Source organism: Drosophila bipectinata, chromosome XL, assembly GCF_030179905.1.
Source record: "Drosophila bipectinata strain 14024-0381.07 chromosome XL, DbipHiC1v2, whole genome shotgun sequence".
Classification (NCBI taxonomy): Eukaryota; Metazoa; Arthropoda; class Insecta; order Diptera; family Drosophilidae; genus Drosophila; species Drosophila bipectinata.
The window spans coordinates 7,635,125-7,658,464 of NC_091734.1; the positions used below are offsets into that span (position 1 = coordinate 7,635,125).

Below are 23,340 nucleotides of genomic sequence, written 5' to 3' on the forward strand. Positions count from 1 at the left end.
TTTTCGTTTTTTTTTTTTTCTGCAAGAACAATATATGACGTACTCGTTATCCTAGTATACATATACATATATATATATATATATATATAGACTTTTTCACATTATCGACAAATTTGAAAACACAAAATAAATATATATTTTGTTCCCGAAATTGTTTCACTCTCCTCGTCCTCCGCATGCCTTCTCTATCGTTATAACTGATTTCGTAGCCTAAATATGACATTTTGTGGTTTAAACTTTAAACTTTAAACGTACACATATCCATACATATATTTATTGATCAGTTTAGTTTTACAGTTAGAGTTCATTAACTTAGTTTAGGCAATAAAATAACTTCATTCTTCCCAGCGATCCTACAATATCTCCTTTACAGTTCTCTAGTTACCAAAGTGATTTTTTTTACCAAAAAAAATTGTTAATAGTAGGTAAAAATAGGTAAATAAAAAAAAAAAAAAGAGTAATAAACATTTAAACGTAAGCCTAAGACGTGTCCAATAAAATCGCTGATCAAACATTATTTACATGGGTGTTCCGTGTGGTGGTAAGCCGACATTTAGCTGCTAATATTGCTTATGACTATATAACGTACACATATCAGTAGTGGATTTGGATCTTTGTGTTGTTCTGGCTTGGGGTTTCGGGGTTCGCTACTAGTTCTTGGATTAAACTCTGTCTTGTCTCCGTGGTTCTCTCTTTTGTGTGCTTTAGTAAATCGCTGACCATGCTCCAGAATTCGCTATCACTTTTGGTTTAAACAGTCCTCTGCCATATATCTCCGATCTACATACATACTCCGATACCCCCCTTTCCACAATGTGGTTGGGACTGCTGATCGAAACTAGGTGCATTACGGCTATACATATAGTGGTTGCTATATCAACACATAAACAATTACATAATCACAAACGACAGAATGGTATTTGGGTGGCGCAGGCTAACGGTGGCGAGAAAGTCTGCCCGCTTCCGCTTGAGATCCCGCTTTAGCAGCAACTCTCCTCCGCTTTCCATACTCTACCGTTTCCTTTTCCTTGACTGCATCCTTTCCCGATTATCTGTGACTGCTGTACGTCTTGTAGACCCGCGGCGCTCTCGTCGCCGTGGCACTGGGCGAGGCGGACGAACAGGATGCTCCGCCAGCGCCCAAGTCCTGCACCGTCGTCTCCAGATTCAGGGGCAGGACATGGTCGTTCTCGTCCGAGTGCTCGTAGATGTAGTCGCGCTTCTTGAAGTTGTCGATGATGCGCTTCGTCGACTTCATGTGCGCCACAAAGTTGGCCTCCAGCTAAAGGATTGCAAGAAAGGTTATTGTAGAAAAGAGCTCCACACAAAGCCCCGCCGAAACTCACGCTGGAGGTCAGGTTCATGAAGGTGTGGTACTTCTCCAGCACGCCGACGATCTCCTTGAAGCTGTTTCCCCTCAGCTGTCGCCGCACCACCGCCTCGAACTGCTCGTTGTCCGCTATCAGGTTGCCCACCAGGATGGCCGCGTAGCTGCCCTTGAGGGTGTGCTCCATGTGGTGTCCAGCTCGCTGCACAACTGTGGGAGAACCAATTGGGTTAGCACTTACTTCCCTCTTGCAAGCTCAAGGAATACTCACGGTTGTTGACTGTCTCCTCCACTTCCTCCTGCTTCTTCTTGCCCTTGTCGTTGCTCTCCAGGAACGCGTCCGTGTTCTTCTCCACCAACCTGGAAACCAAAGAGTTAGAAATGGGAATTCCCAAGGGATGGGTAATCATCTCACCTGGCCAGCTCTTCACACTTGTAGAAGTACTCGAGCAGGGCTTGGAGCGCGCTTACAACGCCCTGGGCTGGCGGGTTGTCGGCCACGTACTCCGCCGGAGCGGCTGCCTGCATCAGAGCGGCGCGATTGGGAACGGTGTGCATGCACAGGTTTATCAGCAGCGTCAGCACCTGGAGGATTGGAGAAGGAAACAGAGCAAGTCATTAGAAAGTGCCAGGAGAGAGGGAGTCCCTTGAGATACCCACCAATATGCTCAGCTCGAAGACGCAGTGGTCGGGAATGTAGTTGGCCGACAGAAGCAGCAGCCGGAAGCTCGTCTCCACCACATCGCCGCGCTGGCCGAGCAGCTCCGCCCCCAGAGAAGGCTGCGCCTCGTTGAAGGTGTGCGTCAGGTTGATGAGGACCTTCAGAACGGGCACGAGCAGCTCGCGCATGGCCACACCGGGGTGCTCCTTGTTGCTGGCCACCACGTCCACCGATGGATGTAGCATCAGCTGCCGACTACACAGCCGGTACAGCTGGCAGAGGGTCTCCACGGCCCGGCCCTGGCCAAAGGTGAGCATGTAGCGCTGGTTCGCCTCGTTGTGCTGCGTCACGTTCTCGAGGACTCGCAGGCACCGCGCCACTGTCTGCATGTTGTCCAGCAGCGAGGGCTGCCAGACAATCTCCGCGGATGTGTCGTTGGCGATGACTGGCCGGCAGAAGTCCGATATCGTCTTGATGATGTGCTCCAGACCGCCCAGCTTGCGCAGGTCCTCCTTGAACCACTCGCCGGCCCGCTTGGAGGTGAGCGAGAGCAGCGTCTCCATGGCCAGGGTGCCCACTGTGAGCGAGTCGACGTTGAGGTGGGTGCCCTTGCCCTGCGCCTTGATCTCCTCACACAGCTCGCGCACCTTCAGCTTGTTCCTCTCGAAGCCGGCGCGGTCCGGATGGCCGGAGCTCTCCGCGTTATCCGCCTCCAGCAGGTTGATCATCAGCTCCAGGGAGTCGCGATCGAGGTCCATGTTGAGGCCCTCCTGCGAGAGGATGTACATGATGGCCGAGGTGCACAGGCCCAGGCTGAGGTCTTTGTTGGCGTCCGACAAGGCCTGGAATGGGAAAGGGCTTAGTCAGTCTCTCTGGCAGAGCAGATGTTCTATTACTGGAACTGGAGCTTCTTCGGAAAACAACACAAATGGGTTCTCAAGTGCAGCCATAGCGCCGCCAAAACAGCAGATTCCCAGAAACAATTGTTTACTTTTGGGGGAACCGCTGCTTGTTTATGGAAGTCATCCGATCGGCATGCTGGCTGACAAGTGAGAGGCCCAGTTGGGATACCCGAACCCTCCAAAGAGACTAGATACTGGGGCGTACTCACCTTGAAGAACTTGGTGACGACGCCGTGGGCACGAACGTGCATCCGGAAGGCGGGCATCATGCACTTGGCGGCCAGCTGGAGCGCCGACAGGCAGCGCGTCGCCGGCGGGTTGTGTGGCTGCAGTGCGTCCAGGATGTATTCGACGTCGTCGTCCATCTCCTGGTACTCGCCGATCTCCTGGATCTGGTGCGCCGTCTTCACGTTCCGCACCACCGTGTAGTAGTCTTTTGTCTTGCGATCCACGCGGTTCAGGCCTCCGCCCGACGTTCCGCCGGCTGTTCCGGTGCCTCCCGATCCGGCTGCCGAGCCTCCCACTCCCGGGAGACCTCCGGTGGCCAGGTCGTCTGCGCCTGGCTCCAGGTCCAGGTCAAAGGCGTCGACGACGGCGGAACTGCTGCTGGGAACACCGCCCTGCTTTCCCGCCAGGACGCGGGAGATCTTGCCGAGCGCGGGGCTGTCGCCACGCAAGGTGGACGCACTGCTGCCGCCGCTGCACGAGGAACCATTGTTGTTGGAGGACGGGCTGTCGCCGAAATCGACGTCCGACTTGCCCACGGCCAAGTGATGCAGGTGGTCCTTGGCACCGCCTCCCGTGGCACCCGAGGTGCCCGATGCGGAGGCGTTGCTGGCGTCGCTGCCCGTTCCCCCACCGTTCGCCTCCAGGGCCGCGTCCCAGCTGTGCTTGTACAACGCCCTCTTGGCCACCGTCGCCTGCTCCGCCTGGTCCGACGGCACCAGGGCGCGGCTCTTGAAGATGCTGCCCTTCTTCTTCGAGATGACCAGCTTGACGGCGCCTCGTTGCTCCGTTTCTGCTGCTCCGTCGCCTCCGTTTCCGGCAGCCGCCGCCCCAGCCTCTGCAGCAGCGGCAGCGCCCGCTCCGCCCGCATTGGCGGCCACCTGGGAGTCCAGGGTGAGCGTTCGCTTGAACTTGTCCTTGAACTTGAAGTCACGCGGCGGGGGCGAGGATGAGGAACCGTCGTGCTGCAAGGAGGAGTTGTTGGATAGCTCGTCCGCCTCCAGGTCGGGATCGGGATCCGGGTCGTGGTCCGGCGAGTCCGCCCTCGGATCCGTGTGCAGGACTTTGGCGGGCGTGGGATGCTCCTCGGACTCGTCCTCCTCCTCGGCGGCGTCCTGCTCCTGCTGCAGCACCTGGGTCACCTGCTGGTTCTTCCGTTTCCGCCCATAACTCCTCGGGGCTGTGCCGGCCGCCCCGCTGCCGTCCTCCAGGCGGCTGGCCTCCGCCTTGGCCGACAGGCTGGCGGCGATCTTGTTGATGTTGTTGTTGATGCTGGCGGAGTTGTTGTTGTTCGCCCGGGCAGCTGCTGCCGCCCGTCCTCTCCGAGGTGGCGGCGCCTGCTCCGGCACTGGCTCCTCAATCGCCGGCTCCTCCATCTCCACGTCCGCCGCCTCAGCCTCGGCCTTCTTGGACCCCCGGGTGCCCCGCGTGCTCCGCTTGGGCGGGGAAGGGGCTTCCTGTGCGGCTTTCGGAGGCCGGCCGCGGGTCCTTGTGGGCGTGCTTACAACCGGTTCCGTGGCGGCTGCGGGAGCTGCTTCTGTAGCGGTGTTGTTGGCCTTCCGGCCCCTTCCCCGCGTGGCCCTCTTGGCTGGCTGCTGCGGCTGCTCCTGCTCCGCGTCTGCCGCCCGATCCGCTGTTCCGTTCAGTCGTGGCACTTCGCCTCGCAGAACGGCCAGTATGTCCTCCTGCAACGGCGTCTCCGGCAGCGCAGTGGCTGCGCCCGTTCCGCCGCCGTCGATGGTCATCATCATGGACTCCAAGCGGGACTCGATGTCGGAGGGAGGTGCCACTAGCGAGGAGTGCTGACTAGTCTCCAGGTCGCTGGTAATCACGCTGGATCCGCGGCTGCGTATCACGCACGAGTCCTCCTGCACGGCCTGCGCCAGCAGCTGCGGCGTGCTGTTGCCCTTCGAGGAGATGCTGCCCAGCACCGAGGACTGCGAGTCAAAGTCGTGGTCGGAGCGCGTCGTGGGCGATATAACCGCCGATCCCCGCTGCGGATGGAGATGATGCAGTTGGGTGGCCTGGCTGTGCAGCTGGTTGGGATCGCTCAGTGCCAGGTGAGGTGAAGGCGTCTTGAACTCGGAGGACTCTGCTGCCGGTGCTGTGGCTCCTGCTGCTCCCGCCGCTGCTCCTGCGGCCTGCAGCAGCTGCTTGTGCTTGTGCTTCTTGCTCTTGGACTTCTTCTCGCTGCGGGACTCCGCCTTGGCGATGGCGTTGCGAATCACGTCCGTCTTGATGATCAGCTTGAGGCGCTCCTTCGGCGGCTTGTCCGGCGATATCTTCACCGTGCAGTAGTTAATCTCTGGCGGCTCCTCCTCCTCGTCTTCCTCCTCTTCTTCTTCGTCCTCGTCCTCTGCCTCCTGGAGGCTCGTAGACTCACCAGCGGATGCTGCTGCTCCGCCTGCCGCTGCCGCGCTGGGCGACTTTCCGTCCGATCCCGTTGCCTCCGGCGGTCGCAGTGGCTTCACTATTATTTTTGGCGTACTTGCAGGAACTGTGTCTCCGTCTCCGTTGCCGCTTCCGCTTCCGGTCCGCTCTGGGAGGTCGTCGTCGTCCTGGCCCGGGTGGCTCTGGAGCGGGTTGGGATGGTAGTGCTGGTGATCCGCGGGCGAGCTGCTCGGTGGCTCTTCGCTGTCCGTGCTCACCAGTCGCGATGTGCCCTGCAAGTGAAAGACCAAGGAATGTGCATGAGAATATGTTAGCTTGGGAATGGCGTTTGTTTATGTCTGGCTATCGGATACCCCAGCCCAGCCTGCAACTGGAACTATCGATTCCTCGAGCGGATGGCCGCTGGAGAAGATCACTGACCGGGCTATAGCTGATCTGGCAAATCGGCGTGGAAACTCGGCGTCAATTAACACTCTCTCGGATCCGAGCCAGAAAACAGAACTGAGCGCCGCAAGAAGCCACCGAGAAATGCGGAAGAAAAGCAAACGAAATGGCATACAAGCCAGGAGCGGGAGCGGGAGCGGAAGCGGGAGGGGGTAGCGGCTTGGGAGAAAGAGGCACAGAGGGAGAACGCGCGATCGGGTGAGAGCGAGAGGCACGAAGCAAAAGCGCGCGTAATTTAACACTGGCTTGTTGTTGCCGATCGGGGTTCGCGCGCCACCGCTGCTTTCTCTTTCCCACACGGCAGTACAGTCCGAGGAGCGAGAGCCCGCGTGAGAGCTCCGGAGAGAGCGGCCGAGCGCGCGGCGAGGTGAGAGGTGACTCGGGCTGGTGAGAGCCCGAGGCAGCACCGAAGAATATCCAGGGTACTCGACTAATTGTCGGATAATTACATACTTTCTTGGAGAAACTACCTACCTACCCACCAGAGAGGGGCAGGGAGGTGCGGGGCATCCACTGTGCACCGTGGGCTCAAATAACCGAATTTTTAAATAAAATAATCTTCAAGAACTACCCAATCCCCTTTCTAATAACCACTCTAAGACCAGGACTCACCTTGGAGATGCGCAACACTATGGGCGGATGCTCTGGCGTCCGGGAAGCACTCGACGGATTCGACGCAGATGCGGAGGGCAGAAGCGGCACCGTCGCAGACGCTGCACTGGGCGCCGACGTGGGCGGTGGTAACGCCGGCTCGGCACCCGGGCTGCCCGCCGTCGAGCTGATGAACGCTTCCGCGGAGGCGGCTGTTGCCGCGGAGGATCCCGTGGCTTCCGCCGCGCCCCTTCCCCTGGGAATGATCAGATCCTTGACGGGCGTGGGATAGCGCTCGTCCTCGTCCACCTCGCGGTAGTTGACCGCCTTGCGTGCACGTCCCAGGATGCGCGACGGCGGCGCCTCCGGCTTGAGTTTCTTCTCCTCCTTGGGCTTCTTCGACTTCTTGGCGGAGGCGGTTCGCGCATCCGACTCGTCCAGCTCCTTGCCGAAGGGCTGATGATGCTGCTGCTCCGAGGACTCCTCTTCGGACGCCTCCCGATCCGTCGCCAACGCTCCGGGCGTCGAGGGCTTCTTCTTGGGAGACTTGCGCTTCCGCTCTGCGGAGCTGCCGCCCTTCCCCAGCTTTAGCTTCAGTCCGCCGCCTCCGTCCTGCGATCCGGAGGTAGGCGTGGCGCCTCCCCCACCGATAGACATACTCGACTGGTCCCGCATGGGCGACGTGCCGGCCACGCAGTGCGGCAGCTGTTGGATGATCTGGGCAATCACCTCGGGCGGGGCGGCGTTGCGCGACTTGAAGAACTTCTTGGGCTTCGGTGGCTCCGGCACCGAAACGGACAGATCCTTGGGGTCGTGTTCGTGCGTGGAGGCGGGACTCTGGGCGGGACTGGCGGCCGCCGCCGCCGCAGCAGCTGCCGCTGCCATCGGATGCAGGGCGGACAGCGTGTAGGTGCGCGTGGAAGTGAAGCCCATCTTGCCCCATTTGCCCACGGTGCCGACGGAGCGGGCGACGGTCGGCCGGTTGGTGTTCTCCTTCTCCTTGCAGAGCGAGTCCAGCGGCACCACGATGTTCTTGCCCCAGCGCGACATCTTGGCGTTCCGGTCCTGGTCCTTTATCTGAACTCCTTGGCTGTAGCTCTAGTCCTGGGCAACCAGCTCACTGAAAAGGCAGAAACATTAGTGGATATCGGATTGGAAGAGTCCCTAATTAGGATCAGCTAGCTCCAAGCGGGCACTGGGATTTTCTTGGAGCTCGGCATTGGAGGGGCATTTTTGGTACACCCTGAATTACAAAACACTCCCCGAGGGGAATGGAAGTCCATCCTACGCCAAGTCCACTTAATCCGCTCGGAATTGGGGCAGGCCCTGGACAGGCTGGGGAAGCTGTGGCCGGCACTGGGTGAGGATGTGGGTGGTGGTCCCTCGGGGTGGGATATTACCCGTAATGGGCTTGTTTTCGGGCAAAACCTTGTTTATTTTGCCACAATATTGCAACTTAGGAGCGAATTGTTTGGCCGCGAGCGAGAGGGGAGAGCGCGAGAGCGAGAGAGCGCTGCAGCACGAGCAAAACATAACAAACGCTCTGCCGTAAGGTGGCTGCGAGTGGGAGCGAGCGCACGATAGTGCTGCTATCGGGCCAGCGATTTCCAATTTTCACACGCATCGAATCGAATCAAATCAAAGTCGAAATGAAAACAATTTGCTGCACTTGGGCCGCCGTATTATTGCGATTCGGCAAAGCTGGACACTCACCTCGAGAATAACATTTGAAGCGGCGATTTGTTTTTGTTTCTTGCTGCTATTACTGCTGCGTGGATGCATGGGTGTGTGTGTGCGAGTGGTCGAAATCTCTGTTGCATATGTATAGGTGCAAGGAATGCAATCAAACAAACGATGTTTGCGTTTGCTTTTTGCTTTTTCCACTTTTCCTTTTCCGTTGGCTTATTGGCGCAATTTTGTGGCACGCACAAACTGTTCGATATTTTCGCAATTAAATCGCCGTCAGCCCTTTGCAGATAGCATCCTAATTCTTATTTTCGTTCTCGTTTGTTGCTCTTCTTCTTCTGCTGCTGGGCTCTTCTTCTTGGTGGTGCTGCAGCAAGACTTTGATTTTGCTTTGGTTTCCAACTCAATTTCGTTTCATTTACGCGGCAAACACACGCGACGAGGCTGGGGCACATTGACGCGTTAAAGTTTGCGGGTTATTTTGGACTTTAGCGCGAACGAAATGCACGAAAAAGTTTATTTTCACTGTTTTTGCACAAACTACGATTTAGTGGGACCAGACGCGACTGCCTGGGAAATCGTTGCTTTGCTTCGGGACATTTTCCCGCTCGGACTTGCGTTATCGACAAGCACCATCTCTAGCGCAATCGATAGGTCTGTCTAATAAGCCAGATAGCGCGCTATTTCAAAAAACTTTTCTTTATCAGAATTCTATTTTCAGTTTATTTTATTAACACAGATTTGATTATATCGTTTATTTACAAGAATAATAAAATAAAAAAGAGCTTTAGTAAGCTCTCTGCTTTAGCTTGAACATCAGCGGATCTTTGGTGCGCAGAATGAGTTCGGCAATCAGGACGGGGGGCTCCGAAGTGTCGCCCACAAAGGACACATCGTAGTGGCGCAGGACATTGGCCACAATGGCCTTGATCTCCAGCATGGCAAACTTCTGGCCAATGCAGTTCCGCGGACCGGCCGAGAAGGGAATGTAGGCGTAGGGATTCAGCTTCTCGGCACTGGTGACCACATCGAAGCGCTCCGGCTTGAAGGCGTTCGGCTCGCTAAAGAGGTCTTCGCGCCTGCCGATGTACAGCGGAGAGATGCCGATGTTGGTTCCAGCGGGGATAAGCTTTCCATCTGGGGATTAAATCATGTTAGTTCCTACGATCATTTTGGTTTAAAGATTACGTACTTATCTCGCAGTCCTCCAGGACCTTGCGCCCCAGCAGCGGAACCGAGGGATACAGACGCAGAGTCTCCTTGACGCAGAGGTCCACGTAGTGGAGCTTGTTGAGGAGCTCGTAGGTCACTGGGGTGGCCTTGTCGTCTCCCACAACGGAGCGGATCTCATCAAAGCACTTCTTTTGAGCCTCTGGATGCGTGGCGATGTTGTAGAAGAAGAACATCAGAGCCGAAGAGGTGGTGTCGTGGCCCTCAAACATAAAAGTGTCCACCTCTTCTCGAATGTCCAGGTTGGTAAGGGGCTTCTCGTCGATGGTCGACTGAAGCAGGATGTCCAGGAAGGCCATCTTGCGCTTGGCGCCCACATCTACGTCGGCCTCGGCAGTCTCTTGGCCGCCGCCCTTGATGAGCTCCTCGCGCCGCTGGACGATGATCTTCTCGGTGAACTGGTGGAGCACGTTTAGGGCCTTCTTCTCTGCCCGAGCCAGGGGCGTGAGCATGTAGGTGAGGTCGAAGCGGTAGAAGATGTTGAACATGCGCTTGTGGAGCACCATAGAGATGGTCTTCACGGCCTGCACGTACTCGGAGTCGGCGTTCGTCTGGGCGTCGATGGAAACGCCCATGGCGGTTTCTAGAATGTGAAGAATGAGAACATAAAGTCTTAAAACATTTTAAATCCACAAGTCTTCCGCGCCAAAGAATTTAAATCGAAAAACTCCCCACGAGGCTGCCAGACCGCCAGAAAAAAGCGGCGGCCGTTTCAATTTCAAGTTGAGGGATTCCCCAAGAACTCCTACCGCAAATCGTGTCCATGGTGCAGAGATTGAGCCAGTCGTATAGATTGAAGCCCGTCTCGCCCTGCTTGAGGCGATCCCGCTCCAGGTTGCGCAGCAGATCCCGCGATCCCTTCTCGAAGACGTCGACGAACTGGTCGAGGATCTTGAAGTGGAACGCCGGCGTGATGATCTTGCGCCGCTTGTGCCACTTGCGGCCGCGGCTGACCAGGAGGCCCTCCTTGAGCCACGGCTCTAGGGCCTTGTACTCGCCAGCCTTGTCGTTGAAGCGCAGCGTTCCGAGAACGACCTCCACGTCCTTGGGACTACCCATGAGCACGTTCAGCTCCGGGCCGAGCCACACCTTGAGGGTCTGGTCCTTGGAGCCGTACACCTCCATGAACTCGAAGATGCGCTTTACCATCTCGTGCGGCGGCTTGCCGATGAAGTGGTGCCCATGACCCACCAGTGGCAGGGCGGGTGGACCCGGCATGTAGCTGATGAGGTTAATTAGACGTTTGAACTTGAGCTGGTAGAGCAGGAGGCCCACGAATAGGGCGCTGGCCAGGATGGCCCCCAAAATAAGGAACATATTTGCGTAGTGCTTGCTAATCTCCTCCAGCCGGCGGCGAAAGGGTAACTGATCCACTAACCCAATGGCAGGCGACATGAAAGTCAGCACGGCTGGCGGAACTGATCCATTAAAGTTATCCGCAAACCCCGCAAATCTGCACTGGGAAAATAGGTTGAGTTCTCCCGAGGCATAACTAATCTCCTAAAGAAATGTTTTAGTTCCGGGAACGGCATACTGAAGTGTTGGTATTCTAATGAAGTTTAACAGAAGTTCTAAAAGATTAAGGTCTCTTCTTCGAAATCTACACTTTCTGTAAGTTTATTGGGTTTTTTTCCAGTGCAGATCCCAATCTGGATGGGAGTATCTAATCGAGGTGTTGACTACCGCACAAACGTTGGGCAAACCATCCTCGGATCGGGCCTAATCTTATCACAAGTGCCTTTTGTCGTATTTTAGGCTTTTATGGCGGTGAGTGGGATTTGCACCTTGGCCCCGACGGGCTCCTCAAGGGGTCTCTACTCACCGCAAATGGCGTCCAGGGTGCACAGGTGCATGGCCTCGCCCAGGGGGAACTCCTCCTGCCCTTCATCTTGCTGCTGCCGACGCAACTCCCTGACCAGACGGCGCGACTGGCGGTCAAAGATCTCCACGTAGGCATCCAGGATGCGGAAGTGGAAGGCTGGCGTGATGATCTTGCGGCGACGGTGCCACTTCCTGCCGCTGCTGACTAGGAGGCCCTCGTTCAGCCACCGCCCTAGGAAGGAGTACTCGTGGGCCTTGTCCAGCAACCGGGTGCTGCTCAGAACCTGCTCCACGTCGGCCGGGTGGAAGAGCATCACGCTGAACCTGGGTCCCATGAAGAGGCCGAAGGTGTCGCCGAATTTCTCTGCCAGGTCCGCCATCCGCTGACAGGCCTCCGCCGGTGTCAGCCCCAGGAAGAGGTAGGCATTCCCAATAAGGGGTATGGGCAGCGGGCAAGGAATGTTAGTCATAATCCTCGTGAATCGCAGCAGCTCCAGGACCAGGATGCCCAGGAACAGGCCAACGGCCAGTAGAAGCCACATTTTCGTGCGATCTCTTGGAGGAACGTCTTGAAACTGTTTGTGGACTCCGCATCTCGATTTAATTGAAACCCAAAGCCAGGCTTATCACCCGAAATACGTATTCTTCTATTTTCTGGAAAGGTATTCCGATTTCGGGAATCTTTTCCGTTTTGGGATTCAGAGATTTGGAAAGTTTTTTGCGCGTAGTTCTCTGGGGAGTCTGGGAATAGATCATGAAGAAAAAAATCCCAAAAAAAACATCCATTTCAAGTTCAAGACTTCGTCATTGTTGTTTTCCTGCCATATCGAGTGGGATGTGGACGTGGCTGTTGATGTAGATCGACGATGGCCTAAATATAGAGCACCTGATCCCAAAATAGGCCCCTAGCCATGTGGCCTTTTGGCCATTTGCTGATTTTCTGATTTGATGACTTGGCCTGTGTGTGACGTCACAATGATGGCAGGATGAGTTGCGGTCAGGCGCCCGGGGATCTCAAAATGTAAACACAAAATCGATGGCCGGAATTTCAATTCTGTTTACTTAATCACTGGGGCATCGATTCCAGATCCAATCGAGGTTCTTTATCTCCCGAGTATGCCAATCTGTAGGGTTGACCCGCCGGATGACCTTTCTCTCCCGGTTTTCTGTCAACTAAGGATGACTTGGCAATCCGGCCTGGGACTGGGGCAAGTGGAGTGTATTGGAATGGGAATTCAAAATAAACAAAGTCATCTATTTCAAGAGGCGTGCCATTCCATTCCAGATTCCAGACTTTTGTTTTAGTTTCCGAAATAGACTCTCCGTTGCGGACTCTATAGAATATGGTAGTAAACAAAAGCTCCAAAGATCTGTGATTGCAACTAGTTGATACCTATTATAGCGCCTACAATAGTATGTGGGAATATAGTACCCAGCTCTGCCCATTTCGACCTTTATGGTCTTCATAATTGAGACATTAATGCACACATTTTGGGAACAGAAATTCCCATTTGGCGGCTCGCTGCTGATTCATTCCGCCTCCCAGTACGACTACAAGAACCGAGCAGATCCGAATCCGAATCAAAAACACATGCACCAGCGCCCACTCAACTTTGGGGGCTCTATAAACAAATATGTATATAGCCACAACAATGGCAACAACAAGTAGGCGTCCTTCGAGCATGCCAAATTCCAAAATTCTTGCGTCGCCTCCGTCGGTCGTCGACTTCCACGTCACTCCCTGATTCGCATCCGATCTGGGGATCGGAACGTAAATATTTGCACTTGTCTTACAAGAGCTGGTCATTTTTTTTTTTTTTTTCTGTCGGATATTGCCGCACTCGACGGCTATACATATATAGGCTATACTTTCGGATCCACCCCATCCATCCATGTACTAGCCATGTAGTGGACGACGTGTGCGCGGGGCTTTTCAATTTAAATTTTAAATGGATTGTTTTGTGCGTTGGAATTTCATTGGCATTTCCATTTTCATTTCCAATTTTGTTAATTTTTCATTGCGAATCGTTCTGCCAAGTTGGACAGAAGCGTAGAAGGCTATTATTCCGGGGGGGATCTTTCAAATAGTGAGGGTTATAGGCCACTCTTGAGGGAAAAACCCATAGCTTTTATTATGCGCATCAGGAATGGCGTACTTCTCGTGGCGCCAAGCTGCCAGTGCAGCGGAATAGAATCCGGCGTACTCGGGACCCGTAGCTCTGGAGAGTCCCACTACATCATAACAATAAAAATAATAAAATTTTTGGCAAAAGCCCGCCATTTGCGTCAACAGAACTGGCCCACCCGGCATCTAGTACACACCCAGAAAACAGGGTGACTATATATAGATGTATTTTAGATATATTACAGTACAGAATAATGCCACATATTAGGAAGAATATTTAGCAACAAAGTGTATAAAAATCTTTAAAAAAAATGATCAATATTTGAATTAACTTTTTGCTAATCTTTCATCCGCAACTGTTTCTTCAGAATGTTTATATATAGAGGCCAGGATGAGGCATCGGCTCTCGCCTTTTGCGCCACAATGCATGCCCGTACTAATAATAATACAGCATAATAATAACAATAATAAAGCATATGATTAAGCAGCCAACGCCGCGTATGCGCAATTTTTTTTTTTTGGTTCTGGTCCGCATCACGTATCCGCCACCGAAATTCGGAGGCCTAATAAGGTATGATTGGTCCCAAAAAGTAGGAGAGTTCCTCATCCGATTCTGTAACGATCACTTCGGGAACGGTAATGGGAATGAGTCATTCTGGCGGTTGCCAATCATCTTGGTAGTTGGTGGCTTTGACGTGTCCCTTCTTCTGGCCATTTTCACAAATAAATACACGAATAATTGTTTGAAGTGTACATTATAGGGATCTGCAATCTGCTGACGAATGCCCATTCTCATCTGAGGGTATCGAAAATGCAACGCCAAATGATTCAAAGTGTCTCTTTTCTGCACAAGCTGCGGGTCTTTAATCACTTGGTAACAAAGTTGGCCAACCTGGCGAGCATTCTCCGATTCTTTTGAAGAATTCTACGTAATGGAAAGTTTCTTTCGTTCCCATATTATCCCATATTATTTCTATTATTTTGCGAATTACTGCAAGGTCTGGCGACAGAAGACAGATCTTTTCAACGCCTGGCAGATCTATCAGATAATTTATGCTAAGCATTTTGCGATTATTCAGATCTTTGAGAGTCTATATAGCCGCCATATAGGCGATGCAACAGGAAATTGCTCAGGCGAACGCATTTTCATTCATGAGTTGATTTTATTTATGTGGGTAGCCACTGGCCACTAAGTGCTAGCCACCAGAGAGCCCCTGCCAAACCAGGTCCGATCGGAATATAGCCGAAGAGCCATTGGCATGCCATATAATTGCCCAACGATGGTCGCCAAACCGCCAACACCGCCAGTCCACCGATCCACCGATCCTAGGAGCCCCACCACCACTCGTGCCATGTGCTGCATCGCCATGCACTTGTGGCTGTCAGCCAAACATGCAACAATAACAAGCGATTGGGGACTGGGGGTGTGTAGAGGTAGATATAGCCCAGCTTGATACCCAGTAGATACCAAAGACCCAGTCTAGAATCAGAGTTCCAGAACTGCGAATCAAGCAAAACCCTTGGGTCAAATTTTTGGTCAAAATCCTGATGGTCAAAATCAAAATTTTCGGTCAAAATCCAATCCCTTGGAAAAATTTCGAAAATTTGATTAAAATTTTTGTTGCCGGGTTTTTATATGTATAAAAACGATTCTTCAGAAAGTTCTGAGTTCGGAAAGGTGTAACATTTCAGGATCGGCTAGGTATAAGCCAAGTTATGCAAATTTTTCCATTTAGAAATCTAAAAAATTTGAAAGAATATTTGACGTTTTTTAATTTTTCAAAATCGGAATATTTTGATGCACTTCTTAGTAAATATTTCAACTATTTCGCAACCGATTCCAAACCGGAATACCATTTAGGAATCAGTGTTCCAATACCCTCCAATCTGCATCTAAATATCAAAAAAATTAAACAAAAAAATTTTGCCCAATTTTTGTCAAAAATTCTGGTTATTAGACCCTTCGAAAAATTTCGAAAAATGGATCGAAAATTGTATGGCCATATTTTTATTGGGAATGATGCTACTTAGAGTTCTAAGATCGGGAAGGTATACCATTTTAGGATCGGCTAAGTAATAGCTGAGTTATGCACTTTTTTCCTCTCAGAAAACTCAAAAAATTGGATAGACAGTTTGACGTTTTTTATTTTTTCAAAATCGGTTTTTTTTATAAAGTTTTTAGCGCATATTTTTATTATTTCGCAACCGATTCCAAAACGGAATACCATTCAGTAATCAGTGTTCCAATACCCTCCAATCTGCATCTAAATATCAAAAATATTATATAAAAAAAATTTTGACCAATTTTTGTCGAAAATTCTGATAGAAAAATTCAAAAATTGGAAAAATTGCGAAAAATGGATCATAATTTTATTGCCAGGTTTTGATTGGGAATGATGCTACTTAGAGTTCTAAGATCGGGAAGGTATAACATTTCAGAATCTCCCAAGTATTAGCAAAGTTATGCAATTTTTCCTTTCAGAAAACTCAAAAAATTGGAAACACGTTTTTCACTTTTTTCGGTTTTCAAAAAAATTGAATCTTTTTTCGAGTTTTTAGTTGATATTTTGACTTTTTAGAAACCGATTCAAAAACGGAATACCATTAAGGAACCAGAGTTCCAATACTCTCCAAACTGCATATAAACATCGGAAATATCAAAGAAAAGAAATTTGGTCAACTTTTTGGCCAAAATTCTGATGGTACCCCTTGGAAAAATTGCAAAAATTGTCTCAAAAATTTGTTGGCCATATTTTGATTGGGAATTATACCGCTTCGAGTTCTAAGCTCGGGAAGGTATAACAATCTAGGATCTGCCAAGTATTGGCCGAGTTATGCAAAGTTTTCTCTTAAAAAATTAAAAAAAAATGGCACCACGTTGAGATGGGACTTGAGATGGTGGGATCTGGGCAATAGACTTCCCATATACCCCCTGATAGATGCAATGTCCAGGGTATGCCCCATTGTATGCGAACAATGCAGTCGAATTTGTTTAATTAGCGGAATAAACTCGTATATTAAAGATTGGCGGGCCGGGTGGACTTCGGGCGGCCAACTGACAAGCCAAGGCAGCTGGGCACGCGTTTGGATTCCCTGGCAACTGGGATGGGGCTAGAGGATGGGGGGAAGTGGTTCGTAGCCCCAGGCTCTGGCTCTGGGACTGGGACTTGTACTTGTGCTTTTGTAGCCACGAGGATATTTAGCGGCACGGCGCCTGCGAGCTGCGTTTCCTTCGCGGGCTGGTACGGTGGCTGTGCGGGATTTTTGAATGGCACCCAAAATTCCTTCCGACGATCAGCGCGTTACATGAATCGAAACGAGACCCGCCAACCGATCAGCATACCGTTAGATGGTCGGTCTATTTCGGGTCCGTTGCCAAGGGGGGGAGTGCCATCGGGCAGAAAGGGGGTGGCCAGGGGGCAAGAGGCCGATCGGACGGACACCGCTTCCGGTTTTTCCCCAAGAGCAATGCCAGCAAAAAGTCGAAAGAAGAAAGAAGAGCACGAGCGTGGATGCATCGCTGGTTTGATGGCTCTTCACGATTCTCTGCTTTTCTCGAACTCTCATATGGTGGTACACTGAGCCCAAAGTGGCAACAGAGGCTATATAATAGTATAGACTCTAAAACAGGTTTTATATTAACTAGGATGTGAACTATATATAGGAAATATTACTTCTATATTTTAGTTTCTATGGAAATTTTTTAATTTTCTTAAATTTATAAATAATAGTTTTTTTTACAGTGTATATGTTGCCACTTTTCTTTGGGGTCTTCCTGGAGGCACTGAAAATGGGAATGGAAGTGCGTCTGGAAGTGGAAAATGGAATCTGTTCTGCGGTCAGACCTCCGGATCAGCGAAGCGCGTAAGCTGGCGATGATTGGAGCGGTGACCCCCGGATGAACCTGAGACGCGGCAGGTGTTCCCCCTGGAGTTTCTGCCAGTGATTTGCATACGGAGTGGGGTCGGGTATGGGAATAAGACTCGGGAAAATGGGAAAATTGGCCTAAAACCTCACCAGAAGAGAGTGGCAACAGCTGGCCGTGGCTGCGGAAGAGAGTGAGTGGGGAAAAACAAAGGCAGAGAAAATGAGAAAATTCGAAAATCGAAAAGAAGAAGAGCTGAAGGCAGAAAGCAGAAGCCCCCACACTCCGGTGTGTGCGTGTGTATCTGTGTGATCGCGACTATAAAAAGAAAGCGCGCTCGCTTTCGGCGCTCACTTTTGGTCCCAGCCACCAAACGGCGTGTATCTCACTCAAAATAGAAACAAAAGAATAAAAAAATACAGAAAGCTAAAACCCAATAGCTATATCCAAAATCTAAGATCCAAAACCAAATCGAACAAGTGCACGGCATTTTCTTGTTTTTTTTTTTGCTGTTTTCGAAAAAACTCCAAAGATCGTAAAAAAAAAGAGGAATCGTGTTTTCAAAAAGTGCATTTCGCATTGTGAGTGGTTTCGAGAATCCAAACCCAGAGGAATATCGTCTAGTCCAAAAGGCAAAAAATACCAAAAAGGAGCTTTAACTTCCATCTGAAGGAGAGAAAAGTGAGTGAGTGCAAAGGGGAATCCCCATTTTATTTTTGGGACTACCTTGTCTACAGAGGCAACAGCAGGTGTCTCCACCTCTTTGTTTTGTAAATATTGCTTGGCCTGCTTTCGAAAAGTCTCTAGAAACTCTAAAAATACAAACCAAGAGGCTTATAGTTGAAATATTTCTTATCATCGAGATCCAACACCTTCGGATTCGATAACATTGCCATTTGAAGGAGTAGCGATCAGGTTATTGGAAAACTGAACAAAACCAGCTGGGAAATCAGAGACACAGACACACACCCCGAGGGGCACAACCTACCGGCTAATTTCCAGTTAATTCGAAATGGGGGAAAAAACAGCAAATGGGCACGAAGCCGAATTCCGGTTCATCTTTCTCCAGATCGTATTTTTTTGGGGTCGCGAGGGGCGCTCGAGAGTTCAGGCCTAACGGTCTATGTTGCGTTGGGTCTCGTTTTTCCGGAAATCGCTAGAAAAACTAGTGCTTGGAAAGGGCTTGCCTCGAAAAAAAACGTAAACTTGAAAACTCCGTAAAACGAGAACGTTGTCAAGTTTCTTGAAAAGCTGAACTTCAAGTTGAGGAATGGGCTTATGCTTTTTTGGTGAATGATTTGCTGCTCGGCATGATAATTTTTTTTTTTTGCAATTTTTGTGCCTCGACCCGGCCATTAATGGTCTGTGGAACCGGAGCTCAAAGCTTGGAGGGCTGTGGGATGGGTCTTTCTCCCTGGAGGTCTGGGTCACACAAAAGAAATGGTAAAATGGTAAAATGGCAAAAAAAGTAAATAAACGCTTTTTGGCTGTTTGGCAATTCGTCGCACAACAACATACCCACATAAGAGACCCACAAAAAGCAAAAGACATTAAAAATTAGAAACACAATGGAGGGCGAGCTGCTCGCATGAAGCACATTTCCATTGTTATTATGGATGTTGTTTGTAGCAAAATTTAATTGGTTTTGTTTTCTTTCCCATCGCTGTTGGGCCGCCTTTGTCTACCCCCCCCACGACTCACCCAACCACCCTTTCGATCTCCCCCCATCCGCAGGCCGAGCAAGTGTTGCGACCTCGAGGTGACACAAAAGCGACAAAGTCGAAACTCTGCCGGACGGACATCTGCCAATCTGCAAGATCCAAACCAAAATCCGGCCCCGAACCAAGCCAAGCCCAGTGCAACAATGACGGATGTATCGCATGAACTGGGAGCCCTGCGCTTCGTGGTGGTAAGTGACTTGAATTATTACTCAAATATGCAATAAAGTGTCTATTTAAAAGAAGACTAATAATGTATTATTTAAGAGAATTAAACAAGAAACATGGCTCTTATAGATTTTGTCAAGAAACTACGAAAAATCTTTCATTTATATTATTACCAAGCACTGGGACTCCTTTCTTTTAAGAAGAAGGAAGGCATCATTGGAATGCCACACTCACAACTCAGAACTATAATAAGATGTAGAAAGATTTTCATTGTTTTTTTCGAATTTATTTTTTCTTTTTTTTGAATTTTTTTGGCTAAAACATCTCGTGCGACAAATGCCCGAAAATAATTTATGCGCAGAAAAGCCACAAGAATTGCGTGTACAGAATTAAATCAAATAGAATGGAAATAAACAAAAAATAATATTATAATGCAGATGTCAAAGACGAATTTTTTTTTGTTTTTGGCTAGAAAAATGTTTTCCTTTCTTCGTCGGTCGGACAGTCTTCGGGGCTGGACAGCTTCCAAGAGCATGATTAAAAATCATTAGGATCGAAATGATATAAAGAATTCGCTTAAAACCCAAACAAAACAATAACAAAGTCGGGCCAGATATTGCTTCTTGTTTTAATTTGTCGCCACATGAATTGCCAAAACATACAATCTTACCAAGTATATACATATATATATATATATATAGATATAGTACATATAGGACATAGCCACAAAGAAACAAATTTTCGCAAAAAAAGATCAAAACACGGAAAAATTCTTGGCAATGACCATCGTTCGAGTTGAAATAGCATCGCTGAATATGCATAGATCGTATATATACTGGTACATCGGTATATAGAGCTATATCTCTATATGTATCCGCGCTGTAGAATGTGCAGACTTTTCAAGAGTGACAACGGCGCCGAAAAATAGATCCCGTCCGACGTAACGAATTCACGGATTTGTGGGGCTACGGGTAGTGGATGTGGGAAGGTGGATAGCGGACTACGGATCTCGTATCCCGGATCCGGCCAGCTGCAGCTGAAAACTTGTCACTCGAAAATGAAAATGTCAAAGGAAAAATCATAAACTTTTCCACCATCCCAACATTTGTGTTTTTTGATGCGATTTCAAACCCATTAGGCGGCATGTTTAGAGTTCGAAACTCTTTACGGAGTTCGTTGGCTTCTTTTCCAAACAATTATTCATATCGGGAGACCCTGTTTACAATATAAATTCCATTTTTATAGCCCCTCCACTCGGGAGTATGGGTTACCCAGGCCATTTCAATGGACAAATTTATGCATTTTTCCCAGACTTTCACCTGGCTACCTTTTCTCGGTTTTTCCCGCTCGGTCGGCCGCCCCTGATCGCCCCGTCGGAGCCAAAAAAGCCAACTGTTTTGCCAAGTTCTGGCCGCTTTTCATTCATCGCTGGCTGTTATTTATAAGCGCTTTTGATATGAATGAAATTCGCAAATCGCCAATACCTGCGCAGAAACAGAAAGAATAAAAAATACGAGCCGACGATTGACGAAATTTTGGATATTGATCAAAGAGACAAATTGAGGGCGTCATTGCCGGTCCGCCAGCCCCCACCCCCAGTTGTTGCCAAAAACAGATCGACTATAAAGATTATATAAACACACAGATCGGAAGAAGCTATAGAGTGTCGATATAGCCCCAAGAATTCATTCATTCATGGGCAACTCGAAACGGGGGACTCCGATCTGAAAACCAAAATCATTCAAGGGGTTTTCGGCGGGATGATCATAAATAATATTTTTCAAAAACAAATTGAGTGACTGGTGGGGACTGGTGGCGAAAATTGGCCGTGAAGGTCATTCCTGTTTTCGTTTTTTTCTTCTCTGTTTCTCGGTTTCTGTCGTGAAATTTGTATGAATTTTAAAGGAAGTGTTCTTACGTGTATAGATACATATATATATCTAAGCGAACTGTTTTTGGGTGCTCGTCAAATGAGTGGTGGTGCCCCGCCCACTCTAGGGGGCTTTTATTTATGACCACGACATTTGCGCATTCCTTTGGGGCTATTTTTTGGCTTTTGGTTATGATTGGCGATGGCTCATGGCTGGGGCATCTAGCTCTTATTAGTTGAAAAATTACACAAAATGTAAGAGTGCTGTTATTTAATTGCAGCCAATTAGTTTTCGGCGGGCGAAGCTTGTTCTAGCAAGTGTTGAATTCGAAAGCCATTAATTGCCCCCAGATCTACCAGGGAATATAGTCATTTGTCTTCATGCTCGTGTGGCTATACTTTGAGTTTTGGAAATGTTTTTGAAATGGAAATCAAAGAGAGAAAAGATTGGCTAGCTTGAAGCTTGACTTTCTTTAACTTCTGTAAATAAATTAAAGTAATTGGGAAGTCAATTATATTACTAAATATTTATTCAGAAACCTCGAAATTTCTGTTTATTCTACTTGAAGTTTGAAAAATGTTTTTGTAACGGAAATTTAAAGCTTGCAAGGTGGCAGCTCACCTTGATCTTTCTTTGACGGTCTGGCCACTCTCCGGCTTAAACACAAAGGGCGGATTAAAGTTTGGCTTCCTTGGGAAGAAAACATTTCAACATTTGTGAATTAAAAGAAACTCGAACAATTCTGTGCCTTTCCAGGACTCACCGCTGTCCTCCAAGGTAGCCATGTTCAACAACCAGGCCACTCAGCACAAGCAGTCCCAGCTGCTGAATCCCTTCTCCCAGGACGGACGCGCCTCCTCGCCGAAGCCCACCTTCTCGAAGGATCAGTATGGCAAGCCGCTGGCCGGCAGTCTCACCGAAATGCGTGGCCAGAAGGCCAACATTCACGTGATGAAGGAGATGCTGGAGCTCTGTCAGATCATCAATTCGGAGGGCTACGACGTCAAGGACGAGCCCACCATGAGGGTGATCCCCTTTGGTGAGCTCTTCAATGTAAGTTTTCTTACAACGCGTCATAGAATTTCCGTAAACCATTAATGTTCTGTTTTCAGATCTACAACTACATCTCCGACAAGGTGGTGGGCATTCTTCTGCGTGCCCGCAAGCACAAACTGGTGGACTTTGAGGGCGAGATGCTGTACCAGCGGAGGGACGATGATGTGCCCGTGTTCCTGCTGAAACCAATCAAGGAAATCCGCGCCGAGATGGATGCCAAGATTGAAGACATCAAGCGCGCAGCGAGTCCTGCTCCACCGCAGTCCACCTCGGTCCTGATGGACCGCAGTGCTCATGAGCAGAACCTGAAGGCCCTGCAGTCGAGGACGCCCTCTCCTGCCGTGGGCAAGTCCAAGGCCAAGTCGAAGACACCTTCGCCTTCGCCGGCAGCCAGAAAGGCTACAGAAGCGGCTCCAGCTGCCGCCGCAGCCCCTGCTGCTGCACCTGAAACTGTCTCCGCTCCAGCTGCAGCTACCGCACCTGCTGCAGTGGTTCCTGAAGCAGTTCCGGAGGCCGTAACCGCTCCAGCTCCTGTTGAATCTAAGCCAGTTAGCGATCCAGTGCCGGTTGTGGCTATCACAGAAGCAACAGAAACTCCGGCAGCAACAGTCGCGCCTCCAGAAACCAGTCCCAAAGTCGAGGAAGTGGCTCCAGCTCCAGTCCCGACTCCCGCTTCCACATCCGCCTCCGAGGACTTGCCAACGATCGTGATCGAGGCTTCCGCCGTATTTGTGCGCACCGTCAGCGTGGAGCAGTTGGCCCCGAGCTCGTTGCCGGAGGGTGAGTCCCAGCCGGAAGTCACGCCGGTAGCTCCAGCCAAAGAGGAGGCAGCCTAGGAATTAAAAGGAGAAGCCTGGGGTGCTGGAGGATCGATGGTTGAAAGGAACTCTCGCAACTATAAAGCGGCAGCTTTAAAATTGCAGTAGTTTAGTTTACGGCATACTTAGATTAATTTTAAAATTAGACAAAAAAACAAAAACCGAAGACAGGAATCAAGAGCGATTATTTATTATACTTATAAAAACTACACAAATATACAGATATTACGGATATGTCATAGACGGACGACCAAAGAGAGAGTCGGTAATTTGTATACCTAAAAACATAAACGTTCTAAGCTAAAAGTATAAATAAATAAACTACACGTAGACACAGTATTAAGAAATAGTTTTATTTGGGTTTTGAAAAGAAACGGATAGTCGAGCTTTTGGCGCGCGCAGGTAATTTTTCTTTTGGCCGCTGGAGAACTTCAGTATTTT

General features: G+C 49.9%; 3 protein-coding genes across 5 annotated transcripts; 1 reads left to right on the forward strand and 2 right to left on the reverse strand.

Moving 5' to 3' along the window:
• Positions 1-252: 252 nt before the first annotated feature.
• wapl (wings apart-like) lies at positions 253-8,794 on the reverse strand. Its single transcript, XM_017237614.3, has 8 exons — positions 8,255-8,794; positions 6,563-7,661; positions 3,100-5,778; positions 1,988-2,830; positions 1,743-1,912; positions 1,599-1,687; positions 1,347-1,537; positions 253-1,282 (listed from the first exon to the last, which is right to left on the reverse strand). The coding sequence occupies exons 2-8, from the start codon at positions 7,589-7,591 to the stop codon at positions 1,049-1,051; spliced, it is 5,235 nt and encodes a 1,744-aa protein (XP_017093103.2). The 5' UTR covers positions 7,592-7,661; positions 8,255-8,794; the 3' UTR covers positions 253-1,048.
• Positions 8,795-8,936: 142 nt separating this feature from the next.
• Cyp4d1 (Cytochrome P450 4d1) lies at positions 8,937-11,820 on the reverse strand. Of its 2 annotated transcripts, none has more exons than XM_017237688.3 (3): positions 11,280-11,820; positions 9,420-10,040; positions 8,937-9,364 (listed from the first exon to the last, which is right to left on the reverse strand). In XM_017237688.3, exons 1-3 carry the CDS (start codon positions 11,818-11,820, stop codon positions 9,015-9,017), a joined length of 1,512 nt encoding a protein of 503 aa, XP_017093177.2. In that variant the 3' UTR covers positions 8,937-9,014. The 2 variants fall into 2 exon arrangements, with proteins under 2 accessions (XP_017093177.2, XP_017093176.2); XM_017237687.3 differs by lacking the exon at positions 11,280-11,820 and adding an exon at positions 10,207-10,820.
• A 5,791-nt stretch (positions 11,821-17,611) lies between these two features.
• Positions 17,612-23,246, forward strand: LOC108122850 (angiomotin). Of its 2 annotated transcripts, none has more exons than XM_070282702.1 (4): positions 17,612-17,953; positions 19,003-19,177; positions 21,782-22,078; positions 22,138-23,246. In XM_070282702.1, exons 2-4 carry the CDS (start codon positions 19,133-19,135, stop codon positions 22,915-22,917), a joined length of 1,122 nt encoding a protein of 373 aa, XP_070138803.1. In that variant the 5' UTR covers positions 17,612-17,953; positions 19,003-19,132; the 3' UTR covers positions 22,918-23,246. The 2 variants fall into 2 exon arrangements, with proteins under 2 accessions (XP_070138803.1, XP_043065985.1); XM_043210050.2 differs by having other exon boundaries at positions 17,612-17,949.
• Positions 23,247-23,340: the final 94 nt, after the last annotated feature.